The sequence below is a fragment of the Pygocentrus nattereri genome, chromosome 15, assembly GCF_015220715.1.
Source record: "Pygocentrus nattereri isolate fPygNat1 chromosome 15, fPygNat1.pri, whole genome shotgun sequence".
Taxonomy (NCBI): Eukaryota; Metazoa; Chordata; class Actinopteri; order Characiformes; family Serrasalmidae; genus Pygocentrus; species Pygocentrus nattereri.
The window spans coordinates 10,598,328-10,612,170 of NC_051225.1; the positions used below are offsets into that span (position 1 = coordinate 10,598,328).

Genomic DNA, 13,843 nt, shown 5'->3' on the forward strand with positions numbered 1-13,843 from the left:
AAACAGATGAGAGATTCGAAGAGCGGGGCAGCGAAGAGAGAGACTGGTAAAGAAAGACAGATAGTGACCAAGAAAGAGAGGAACGGGGAGACAAAGAAAGGAAAGAGAGATAAAGGGAGCCAGGAAGAGCGAGATAGGCAAGAAAGAGGGCAGGAGAGCGGCGGAAAGAGAGTGAAAGTGAGAGTTGGAGAAACAGAGGAACAATGAAAAGAGAAGACGAAGAAATCAAGAGAGATCAAGAAAGAGATGAATGAGGGAGAGATAAAAAAAGAAACAGAAGGAGACATAAAAATAGAAAGACAGGCAGGAAAAGGGGGAGGAAAAAGAAAGAGCACAGAACATAGAAAAAGAGAGACGGGAAAGGGGGAAGCAGGGAAAGAAACAGGAAAGTGATAAGAAAGAAGAGATACATGTGGAGCGAGAAAGCAGTAGATGAGGGAAGAGAGAAAATGAAGGAAAGGAAAGAGAAAGACAGGAAAAGATGGGGAGAGAAAGAAGAGAGATGGGAAAGGGTGGAAGGGGTGAAAAATGGAGAAAGAGAGAGAGAGAGAGGCAGTGAAAGTGTGAAAAAGGGAATGGATGTTTTCTTCTTTGTTCTCAGCAACAAAGCAGTAATGAGTGGCCTCAGTGACGCTGCAGGCTGAGCAGGTCATTCTGTGCTGCGTGTGCAGCTGTGAAGTCTGAAAAGCCTCCGTGACTTCGGCTCCGACGCTAATAACAGCTTCTTCAGCGCGGAGAGCAGGAAGTGTAGGTCAGCACTGCAGCGTGGGGTGATGGATATGGACGAGCGGCGGGTGCAGAGCAAGCAGCTAACCTGTCGATGCACTGCGAATTGTGATAAAGTGGAGTCGATTGCGTAGCCCCGGTTTTGCGGGATAAAGGAGAGTGATGAAGTCAGCCCCCCCACACGCCGCATGATGAGGCCCGGCTAATGATCTCTCCAGCACAGCGCAAAAACCATAATCGCTGCGCATGAGAGCCTCATTGTAATGCAGATGCCTCGGCCTCTCTTTGGCCATCCCTTAACGTACTGTTCCTGCTTCTTTACTGTAGCATATCTCATGCTGGACTTGGCTTCCTTCCCAGTTGGAGCCAGATCACCTTTCAGACATTATTTTAAAGGCTTCCTTTGAAATTCCATAGCTATGTTCTATTTAGTGGGCCCAGCGTGAGGTGGGTTGTGTGAAACTTGGAGCTTAAACATGGCTGCTTTTTTTAACCCACACATAAATCATTTTACTCCGCAGTCCCTGCCATCAAATCAGATCATAGATAGCTGTTTTTTTGCAGCTTACTAGTGATTTGTGCCATTGTCCATTCAGGGATAGCACTAAGCACTGTATGCAGTCTTGATCAAATGCAGTATTAGGCCTGGATGATCCATCCATCCACCCATCCATTTTCTAAGCCGCTTCTCCGTGCGGGGTCGCGGGGGGATGCTGGAGCCTATCCCAGCAGGCGGAAGGCGTCCTGGATGATATTGACTAATAATGACCAAAATATTTTCTTGTTAAAATATCAGTATTATTGATTATATATCAAGCACAATTAGTCATCTGCTTATATGCCTTTTTAATATAAATCTAATGAACTGAAAATGTATGCTAATAGCAGCCCTTCAGGCTGGTCAGTGTGCATGAGCCTGAGCGCTCCTCAAAGACCAATTCTTAAACCAAAAAAAAAAAAAGGGGGGGGGGGGGGGGGTTAAAAACGTAAAATCATTGTAAGTGATGTAAAAGCATTTCTTAATGTTTTTGCCATTTGATCCAAAATAAATAATTAAAAGTTTAGTGCCCTTACGTCATCACAGTAAAAAAAAAAGCTGCTAACTAGGTGAGAGCTGGTTAGCATTAACTAGCACAGTGACTGCTCTGCTCACCACAGAACAGGCTCAGTTCTGACTAAAACAGGGACACAAGGTTAGTTGATAATGATCCGAATCTGAGGGAGAGAACGAAGCCATCAGCCAATAAATGCCAAACCATCGAACAACTGCTAAATGTAAAACAGTGCTGCTAACCAGGTGATCGCTGGTTAGCATTAGCTTAGCTAGCGTGAAAACAGCTCTGCTCACCATAGAACACGCTCCATTCTGGCTAAAACACAAGTTTAGCTGATATTGATTCAAGTCTGAGGGAGTAAAATCATGCGACTGGTGTTAAAGGAACTGAAAAGCGAAATTAAACCTGTTCTGTGAAGCTGTAGCCCGAATGGCTAGCTTACCGTTAGCTTAACAAGGCGACTGTTCCAGTGCCGTGCCTCACAGAACTGCTGCTCTGCTGACTTGATAAATGATAAGTAATGTCTGAGAGCGACTGGTATTGGAGTGACAGAAAGCTGGGTTGTGTTTGGGTTGGTAGTATTTTGGCTAAGCTAACAGTAATTTAGTTTGCAGGACAAACCTGCCACCCATCCACAACATGGGCTCAGTTCAGGCTAACTAAAGCTAAAATGAGTAGAGACTCACTGACTGGCGTTGTCACACAGTGGTGGTGTGTTTGGCTCTTGGCTGTTGTTAAACTGCTATCATGCTTCGTTTTTCTGAGGTTTTTCCTGGCTCTGATTTTGAGTGAGCTCCCACAGCACCAACCAGAGAGCTCTTCTAACATATAATTGAGGGGGGAATGTTTGTTTGGCTGTTCATGGAAATGGAATAGAAATTTGACATGTCATACTTTTGAAATATTGTCATCATTTTTAAATACCACAGTATGTTAGAACTGTTATACCATCTGTACAGATTATGGCCTATTTGAGCTGGATTGGTTTTACCTGAGGAGGTGCTGTAATTTGAGTGATTATGAACGAGATCCATGATTTTAATCCGGCATGAATCGCCATGTCAGTATTTTTTTTTTCACAAGTCTGCTTAATAATAATAATAATAATAATAATATATATATATATATATATATATATATATATATATATATATATATATATATTATCTAAAACATTATCTACTTTTAATGTAAGTCTATGAAACCAGAAATCTTTCAAAGCAAATTTGTGTATGTATATATATATATATATATATATATGTGTGTGTGTGTGTGTGTGTGTGTGTATATGTGTGTGTGTGTGTGTGTGTATATACATATATATATATATATATATATATATATATATATATATATATATATATATATATATATATATATATATATATATATATATGTATGTGTGTGTGTGTGTGTGTATGTGTATGTGTGTGTGTGTGGTATATATATATATATATATATATATGTGTGTGTGTGTATGTGTGTGTGTGTGGTATATGTATATATATGTGTGTGTGTGTGTGTGTGTGTGTGTAGGTTTTCTCCAGTATGTAGTTATGCATTAAAATCTTCAGAAAAACGTGATTTGACCTGGCTTTGACAATGGCAATTAACTATGCTAAGCGTAAAATTCAATATCACTGTGTGACTCCACTATCAGTAAAGATAATGTGTTGCTAATTCGAAAGTGTGCAGGTGCAGTGTTTTGTGTGATGCCCTGTTGATGATGATGCAGGTAGAGTGGTGCTTGTGTCCTGCTGCACTATCAGCAGTGTTTTGCTGGTAAGGAAGGTGACCGAGACCAATATCTGTGGCTTAGTAGCCCACCAACAATGTTTCCTCCTTTTGGACAGAGCTACAAACAGCCAGCCACAATACTAAATTGCCACAACTGTTTGAGTGATGGTGGTCTTCTGTCATCATTTGAATTAAGCTGTGTATGCTGCTCCATCTTTAATTGAAACACTGTTGTTTGCCATCAGGAAAAAAAAACATCTCCAAACATGGAAAGAAAATAATTACTCAGACTTGAAAGTGGGCGAGAATCTCTCAGTCTCCCGGTTACATTATTAATTAATGTTGTGTGTTTATTCTTGTGGAGGAACATTATCCGAGACCAGTGCAGAACAGTAATGGATTCTGGGTCGTTTTTAAATCATTTTTGTTTTTCTAACTCCTAACATTCTGGTTCTTTGATCTCGCAGGTACGCCCCGGTTCTCTGGGCAGCCCGAGGCAGCATCAGTGCGGCTAGGTGACAGCCAGGTGCTGAGCTGTGAGGTCAACCCTGACTTGGTGGCCTTTATCCGCTGGGAGCGTGATAAGGAGCCGGTGCTGCTGGACCAGCGAGTGTTCACTTTGCCCAGCGGAGCTCTGGTCATCAGCAACGCCACAGAATCAGATGCAGGCCTGTACCGCTGTGTGCTGGAAAATGTAGGACCAACCAAGACCAGCGAGGAGGCGGTGCTCCAAATTCAGCCTGGTAATGTAGTGCATTGAATTTTTCTTCTTCTGCTTCTTCATTTGCATCAAATTTTTTGCTTCTCCAAAATGACAACTTTACAGGAGAACTAAAAACCTGCTTTACTTTTAATGTAAGTCGGTGGAACCAGACATTTTTCCAAGTAATTCTGGGCCGTTTCTTTTGGTCCATTCCATTTATTCACAATATAAAGGACACTAGGTACTTTCAAATTATGTCAAAAACTGAAAAACGATAAAAATGGAGATAGAAGGTTTTGGTTTGACAGCAGCGAAATTCTGCTTTTGCTGCTGCTTTTATTTTTCTTTTTACCTCCTTAAATCACATTTTATAAGACCTTCAATGTTAATAAAGGTTAAAAGGTTCTTTATGTTTTAAAACCTACAGTAAGAGCACAGCAGCTGTTTCAGCTGGTGCTTTGCTGGTTTTTCTACCTTTACTTAACAGAGTGTGATAACATGCACGTTATTTGTCGTTTTATTTTGGAAATTATGATGCCAAACCGATTCCACATCACTTTTTTGCACCATGAGTTTTCTCTTTCACCCTTAATCCTGTTTATTTTGCATGTGTGCTCATTCTCAATTTTTTCTTGCACTTTTCAAGAGGCTGTAAAATAGTACTTCACAGTTTGTCATCAACAAAGGCGTCACAGTTTATCCCTCTGTGCTAGTGCGAAATACAGTCTTGAGACCTATGGTTATGGTATGGGTTAACCAAGTTACCATAGTAACAGCCCCCAGTGACAGTAAGAAATTACTCCCTGCCAGTTGTTAGTCTGTTATTCATTTATTTATTTATTTTTTCTTTCCCTTATGGTGCAGGCCATAACAAGACACTGATATTCCCATACGTGAGCATAGCTTTGCATGGCTGGTTGAATGGAGAGAGGCTCTTGAGGGGCACGTCCAGCCACCTGTGTGACGTTGTACATTTTGGGGCATCCTCAGTCCACAGTGTCAGGTTTCAGATACCAGACGAAGTAGCTTTAGGCCTGTCATGTCTAAGCTTTGGAACCAGGCTAAGAAGCCACAGACACTACAACCTCATACAAAACATCCCTGGATGGCAAAGTTTGTGTGACATTCACAGTTCAGTGCTTTCTAGATTAATTACAGTTTTGTGGCCAAATTGGAGGACGATCACAACTTCTACTGAACTGTTAGTTTCTTTTATCAGACAAGCATTACGAAAAAAGAGAAAGTGAAGTGAAGGTGAAAGACTCTGAAAGAGACAGAAGGAGTAATAATCTGCTGAAGCATTGTACTTTGTTTTTGTTTTTAGGCTAATCACGTTTTCCACGATACATTATACCCATGTCGTGAAGAGTCACAGTGGTCTTCACTTTTATACCAGCTTATCTCGCACCTGTATGTGTAGCTAGATAGAGTAGATCCACTGGCCATGTTTGGATCATAGCTGTAACTTTAACCTCTTATGCTCATGGGTATATTTTGTTTTTTTACATACCCAAATCATAAGGCTGTGGTTGGGATAGTGTAGTGGTTAACACCTCTGCCTTCTACACTGTAGACTGGGGTTCAATCCCCACCTGGGCAAACACCCTACACTATACCAATAAGAGTCCTTGGGCAAGACTCCTAACACCACCTTGGGCCCCCTGTGTAAAAATGATCAAATTGTAAGTCGCTCTGGATAAGAGCGTCAGCCAAATGCTGTAAATGTAAATAAGGCAAATTATTCAGCAACTGCATGATTTTTTTTGATAAAAGCTCCAAATTAACACAGTGTGTTTTTTGATCACACATATTGCTATATGCTTACAATTTACTGCTGAAAGCCAAAAATCTTAAACGCTGTTTGTATTATTTTATAAAGAATCATTTTTACAGAGCAGAGCACTGAAGAGACGCCTATCTGTTAACTAAACTGTTAACTATAAACTCTGTTTATAGTTTATAGCCCAGATTTGTGGAAAAATGGTTCGACTTTCTGTAGAAAAACAAACTGAGTTCAGCTTCTTTTATTATAGCATTTTAAAATTATATGACCCATCTATTTGACTGGAAAGAAGACTGTTAGAGCCTCATACGACACTCACCTTTTGAATGTTGCTTATGAAATATAAAAGTTATGAAGTAAAGAATATGACGAAGTGCATTTAGGAGCCACCGGTGGTCACAAGGAGTTGAAAAGGTTGAAACTGTTTGAAGAAACTGTGCAGTAGATTCTTTATGACTGCACCTGAGCAGAATGACGTTCTGGTGTTTTTTCTAAAGTGGACCACAGTCCCTCTGAGCAATGTCCATGTCATAAATATTTGAATGTGCACATCAGTATTCAGCGGTATGTGCATATATTACTTTGCTCTTTTACTGGCCAGTGGAAAGCCCCTCTTCATTTTTCTGTGCTGTGGGTACTGTACAACTACTGACGCAATTTAGCATGCACTTTCCATTTCAGCCATAGAGATAATGGGGGAGAAAGTGGGAGAGAGCGAAGGAGGAGCGCCTGTAGAGCCTGATAGAATGGAAGAAATTAGAGAATGTCTCTTAAAAGCTTGTACAAATAGACTGAAGGAGAGGCTCCACTATTGGTCAACCAGCAGAAAATCCGTCATTATTGAAGTACGAAATGCACGTTCACTTGATTTAGTGTGCCCTTTCCAGAGAGAGTGAAAGCGAGACTTCGAACGAGGGAGGGAGAGATTAGAGTTGGCTTCCAGCAGGGAGACAGCTCTGTTTGGGGTTATCAAAGAGAGCAGCGTAATTCATCCCAAACCAAAAGAAGGCTGAATTCCTTTGTGTCAGGTCCTCAGTATGCAGCATTATTTACGCAGGCAGTTCAGCTCTGAGAGCTGAGTAAGATATTAGAGGACATAAATCAGAACCAAAGCACTGTCACCTGGAGCCGTTATCTCTGAATATATACGTAACAAGAGCCAAAACCTATTGCAGCATAATGCAGTTATGCTTCAACAACAGGAAACTGATAATGGAATGCTTTCATTTCCACAAAGCCAAACATACACGTAGCTCTTAGCTCAGTCAGTGGCCAAGGAGTGGACAGAGAGTAATGGCGCGACTAAGGACCTCAAACATCAAGGTTTCCAAAGGCCGAGAGGTCAAAGCAGGGCGTGCACTTCTTAGATCCAGTGACACTTCTTCACCCAGAATGCAGAGATCTGTCAGGACCAGAGCCTCTGTTGTCAGAGAGGATGACAAACATTAACCCTTTAAACCATAAAGGCCTTCACTTTCATAGCTACATAACTTAAATAGTCTCAAGAGTCGTTACTAGGGCTGCACTATATGCACAAAATACCGTATTACATTGCTATTGGACTGTAGAAAGAAGACGACATTCCTGCAATATATTAAAACACCTCAATGTCCTACGATTAAACATTACTGGTCATCATTATTTTTATTAATATATTACTGTTGGCTCGTGTGAATATCTTATTGAAACGCCCACAGAAACGTGTCTGGAGATTTGTCAGGATGCTCACAGCACACATTGAACAACTTCTGTAATTTATTAAGGAGCCCAAATCATCTCTTTTTTCTTCGATGAAACTGTTTCATGTAGTATGCAAATGTTAATAAGAGAGAATAAGAGAGGATGGAAAATCATCATGTAAAATGAGGATCTGGCACTTTTAAAAGGGTGCATTTACATATTGGAATGCCGCGAGCCGCAAACAATATACTGTGTAATCATAATAGTAATACTGAGTCATTTTTAGTCATATTCTTAAGCTCAAGCTAATAACTTAATGTTTCCAAGTGTGCTATTCCCTGATGATCATGGGGTCAAATGTTATTCATTTGTTTTTTAAACAAATATTAATAAACAAGCTTGATGCATATATATGAATTTATTACCCCCTCAGAAATCTTACCTAACTGGCCCACCCTGCTTTTCTCTCTCTAAGAAACATGGGAAGAACGTGGGCTGGAGTTCCTCAGGCAGCCAGGGCCTGTGTCCAAGGTGGTGGGGGACAGCGTCCTGCTGCCCTGTGTGGTGACCGGCTACCCTGTAGCCTTTGGGCGATGGACTCATAATGACGAGCCAGTTGATGAGAGGTGAGCAAAAGGCCCGTTCAGATGGGCATTTTAATCATATTTGAATGTCCACCAACTTTTTAATTCTTAGGGGGAAAAAAAACTGATCCACAAACACAGAAAGTATCACATTCATGCGTTGCATGCAGCCACATAATAGATGGCTCATGGTTGTGTGGTGCTCACTTCGATAAAAACTGATTTAAAAATGAAATAACACCAAACTTACAAATCACACGTGCCTTATTTTGAATACTCAGTCAAATTGACAAGCATAAGAGTCCAGTCTGTGTATTCAAATGACCAAGGCCATCTCTGCTCTCACCAAGCATTACGTACAGTGTCCAGTGCTGCCTTGGCACAAACATTACTGCATTTCTAGACTGGTGGAGTGAGTGTCAAATGTTAGCTATCAAATTGAAGTCTCTATCAGTGCAAGGCATTGATGTCTCAGTGTCTGACACGTTCTGCTACTTGAGCAGGTAACCCACCAGTGTAGCATCAGTGACGGAGCAGTTTGAGGAGGGTGTCTGTCTGTCTGTCTGCCTGTCTGCGTGGCTGCTGTTGAGTTGGCATGTAGCTGTGACCAGCTGCTAGAGTAAATAATTAGCGGGATGGCGCCTGTCCTGAGAGGTGTTAATGCCATTCAGACACACAAACACACACTCACACCACTGCGTTACTCTTCACAGCAACCATATGAGGCTGTTCACAAATCTGAGCAGCCGCAGAAAAAACAACACGAGGCAGTAGTCAACTAACGTTTCTCTCTTTTTCAAGTCAAGTCAAGAGGCTTTTATTGTCATTCTATCTATGTACAAATACACAGTGGAGTGAAATTATGTTCCTCCAGGATCAACACAGTGCAACAAGGAACAAAAAGTACAAAGTGCGAACTTGCAGACGTAGTGTGCAAACAAGAAATTATACTAGAAACAATAAATATGATAAATTGAACAGACATTAGACATAGTAAACAGACAGGACAGTGCAGCACCGGCACAGCACACATTTCTGGACATGGGGTAGTGGAATAAGGTGCAGAGATATTAACATGCTGTGATCTGTGAGTCACACAGTCAGATGACAGACATAAACACAGCAGTTACTGAGGTAGAAAAACCTGAGTAGAACAGCATAAACACAGTGTAGCAGCAGTGATCCAGATAGTGCAAGTAGAGCATCAAAAGAGTTGTGTGTGGAGTCTGTGTGTGGAGTCTGTGTGTGGAGTCTGTGTGTGGAGTCTGTGTGTGGAGTCTGTGTGTGGAGTCTGTGTGTGGAGTCTGTGTGTGGAGTCTGTGTGCTGATTGCTTGAGGAATAAAGCTGTTGCAGAGTCTGGCAGTGGTGGCAGAGATGCTCCGGTACCTTCTGCCAGACGGCAGCAGTATAAAAAGTCTGTGTGAGAGATGGATGGGGTCGTCAACAATGCTAGTGGCTTTCCGTATACAACTTGTGGTGTAGATGTCCATGCTGGAGGGGAGAGAGACCCCAATGATCTTCTCAGCTGTCCCCACTATACGCTGTAGGGCCTTGCGGCGCAATTCCCAAACCAAACGATGATGCAGCTGCTCAGGATGCTCTCCACAGTGCCCCAGTAGAACATGGTGAGGATGGGAGGGGGGAGATGAGCCTTCTTCAGTCTCCGCAGGAAGTAGAGGCGCTGCTGGGCTCTCTTGGCTATGGAGTTGGTGTTGAGGGACCATGTGAGGTTCTCTGTAATGTGGACACTGAGGAACTTGCTGCTCCTGACTATTTCCACAGCAGAGCCAGTGATGTTCAGTGGGTGGTCACCTTGCACTCTTCGGAAGTTAACAACCATCTCCTTAGTTTTGTCTACATTCAGAGACAGGTTGTTGGCTCTGCACCAGTCTGTTAGCCGCTGCACTCGTCGTTCTTGCTGATCAGACCCACCACAGTCATGTCATCAGCAAACTTGATGATGTGATTTGAGCCGAACTTTGCAGTACAGTCGTGAGTCAGTAGAGTGAACAGCAGTGGACTGAGCACACAGCCCTGAGGGGCACTGGTGCTCAGTGTAGTGGTGCTGGAGATGTTATTTCCTATCCTGGCTAACTGAGGTCTCTCAGATAGGAAATCCAGGATCCTTTCCCTTTCTTAGTCCCTCTAAGAGCTTCAGTCTGGCCTGAAATCCACATTTGGTCCAAAGCAGAATATAGCCTGAGAACATTCAGCCTGATTTCACCCCGACCCACTGCACCACAAGTTTTAAATCTGAAACCCAAACCTAGCCAGACAAAATTCCATCCAGTTCCAACTAGAGACCACCAAAATTCTGACTAAACCAAACTGTAGCCCAGCAAAATTCCATTCATACCCAACTGTGACCTAACAATATTTCTTCTGAACTGTAGCCAGACAAAGTTCCTTCTTAAACCAACTGTAGCTTGACAAAATTTTGAATGAGTCTGACTGTAGCTTGGCAAAACTCTGCAAATCCGACAAAGCCCAACAAAATTCCACTTGAACCTGATACAGTAGAATTCTCTCCGACAGAATTGTATCCGAACTCAACTGAATATTAAAGGGATACAATTCAGTATCATCTTGAATGTAGCCCCACAGAATTCCATCCAAACCTAGCTGTAGTCAGATACATTCTCTCTGAACCCAACCGTAGCTGTATAAAATCCAGTCTAACCTTGACTATAGCTCTACAAAATCCCATCCAAACCCAACTGTAGTCAGATACAATTCTCTCTAAACCCAACTGTAGCCTGCCAGAATCTCTCTGAACCCGACTGTATCCTGACAAAAATTCCATCCTAGCCTAATAGCTGAGAACATTCTGTCTTAAACTGACTGTATCCCAACAAAATTTTAACTGAATCTGACCAGCATCAACTAGAGACCCAATCAAAAAGGCACCTTTTTAATTGCACTGAAATTGAATCTGACATGAGCTCAACAAGTATTTCAGAAATAATTAACAAACCCAACATGAGTAGTAGGGTCTTGATATTCCAAGCTCCAGTCCCTCCAACTCTTTCTCACAGCCTGTCACTGGAACTCCACCTGCTCCCACATGACTCACCACAGCAAAGTCTCCATACAGCAGCGTTTCATACGCAGACACTGACTGACAGTTTAGCGAAAAAGTAATAGCTATTACATTTATTGTAATGATTACAGTATTCATTACCTTGATTGTCAATATCCCCAGGGTGAGTATATTTGCAGACTTATTCATTAATTAGCACATGTGCTTGTAGAGCAAGAGGCCACAGAGGTAATTTCACTGCCAAACATGCCTGCACACAAACTTGATTAGAGGAAAAGAAAACAGTTCTCCCATGTGCAGGACTGACAGTAAGAAAGTACTGGTGAGTTAGGGGTTGGAGTCAGCGAGTCCCCAGCCTCGCTCAAGGACAGATTTTGGAGGTGGAGGGCTGGCGCGAGTAATTGGGATGGTGTAGGGAGACAGAAGGACGCAGATTTGGAAGGAGGCTCTCATTAGCAGACTGGAATGTGGTGCACGAGGGGCTGGGCGGATGAGTTGTGCCCGAATTTATGGAAATATTTTTAGTGTTAGACTGCAGCAGTCAACTACTCTGGCTGCTGTATTTTTCATAATAAATAAATAACATAAAACCTAAAAAAGTCACTGAGTCAGACATAAGTATATTTTTTTCATCTGTAACAATTAAATATTAGCTATTAGTCCACAGCATTTTGTATCTTCTTTCCTTTGAATACAGTTATATTATGACAGGATATAACTGCGGCTGCAGTTTAAAAACTTTTAGAGTTTTAAAGATTTATACATTTTTTAAATGTGACAGAACATAAGACACATTTAGTTGAATGAGAATGGCAGTAAATTAAATGTTTGCTACAAAATTATCAACAAAATACAGATTAAAAAAACTATTAAAATTGGTGTAAAAGGTGTAACTGAAAAGTATGTTAGGGTGGTGCAGGACATGTATGAGGATAGTGAGACAGTGGTGAGGTGTGCAGTTGGAGTGACAAATGGTTTCAAGGTGAAGGTAGGGTTACATCAGGGATCAGCTTTGAGCCCCTTCTTGTTTGCAATTGTGACGGACAGGTTGACAGATGAGGTCAGGCAGGAGGCTCCATGGACCATGATGTTTGCAGATGACATTGTAATTTGTGGTGAGAGTAGAGAGCAGGTGGAAGAGAATCTGGAGAGGTGGAGGTTTGCACTGGAGAGGAGAGGAATGAAGGACAGTAGAGATAAGACGGAATACATGTGTGTGAATGGGGAGGCAGGTGGAAAGGTGAAGATGCAAGAGTAGAGGTCGTAAAGGTGAATGACTTCAAATATCTTGGGTCAACCATCCAGACATTGTAGAAAAGAGGTGAAGAAGAGGGTGCAGGCAGGATGGAGTGGGTGGAGACGGGTGTCAGGGCTGATGTGTGACAGAAGGATAGCAGCAAGAGTGAAAGGGAAGGTTTACAAGACAGTAGTGCGTCCTGCTATGATGTATGGTTTGGAGACTGTGGCTCTGTCTAAAAGACAGGAGGCTGAGCTGGAGGTGGCGAGATGAAGATGCTGAGATTTTCATTGGGAGTGACAAGGCTGGACAAGATTAGAAATGAGCAGATCAGAGGGACAGTGAAGGTGGAGCAGTTTGGAGATAAAGCCAGAGAGGCCAGGTTGAGATGGTTTGGACATGTGTTGAGGAGGAATAGTGGATATATTGGTCAAAGAATGTTGGGGATGGAGCTGCCAGGTAGAAGGAGAAGAGGTAGACCTCAGAGAAGGTTTATGGATGTAGTGAAGGTGGACATGGAGATGGTTGGTGTGAAAGTAGAGGAGGCAGTGGATAGGGCAAGATGGAGGCAGATGATCCGCTGTGGCGACCCCTAAAGGGAGCAGCCGAAAGAAGAAGAAGAAGATAATAAATATACCAGATCCTACCTACAGGCATATATACAAATAGAAAAAAATATAACAATCTGTGATATTATCTATAACCTGAGATGAGAGATGCAGTGCAATAATGACTGTACAAGAATTTACAATACGGTAACTGTACAATAAGGTAACACCATATAACGACCACACTGAATGAACAAATATGTGCATATATTGTACCAACTAAGGTGTCTGGTGTCCAGATGTGCAAGATGCACAATGAGGTATGCAGAAAGTGCCCTATGTGCAGCACGCTGTCTATATGTGCACATGAATAGAGAAACACAAGATAATCATGAGATTCAGATTCAGTCCTCCTCTCTCTCCACCCTTCTCTGCTGGCCCCCTTGGGAAGAGTTGAAGAGCCTGATAGTTCTGGGGACAAAGGATCTCCTTAATCTGTTGGTTGAGCAGCTCTGTGACAACAACCTGCCACTAAACATGCTCCTCCTGTCCATGATGATGGTGTGCAGTGGGTGGCCATCATCCTCCATAATGGGGAGCAGTTTGTGTAATGTCCTTCTCTCAGCCACCTTGACCACAGTGTCCAGTTCTGCACCAACCACTGACCCTGCTCGCCTGACCAGCTTGTCCAGTCACATCTCGTCTCTCCTTTTTATGCTTCCTCCCCAGCACACCACAGCGTAAAAAAG

At 42.3% G+C, this 13,843-nt stretch overlaps 1 protein-coding gene across 8 annotated transcripts in view; it reads left to right on the forward strand.

The window, feature by feature from the left end:
* Positions 1-13,843, forward strand: part of neo1a (neogenin 1a) — a 242,931-nt gene that overhangs the window by 113,355 nt on the left and 115,733 nt on the right. For all 8 annotated transcript variants that reach the window (XM_017709797.2, XM_017709799.2, XM_017709794.2 and 5 more), the window contains exons 3-4: positions 3,986-4,261; positions 8,160-8,310. In XM_017709797.2, coding sequence (XP_017565286.2) covers positions 3,986-4,261; positions 8,160-8,310 — 427 coding nt within the window. The remainder of the gene's footprint in view (positions 1-3,985; positions 4,262-8,159; positions 8,311-13,843) is intronic.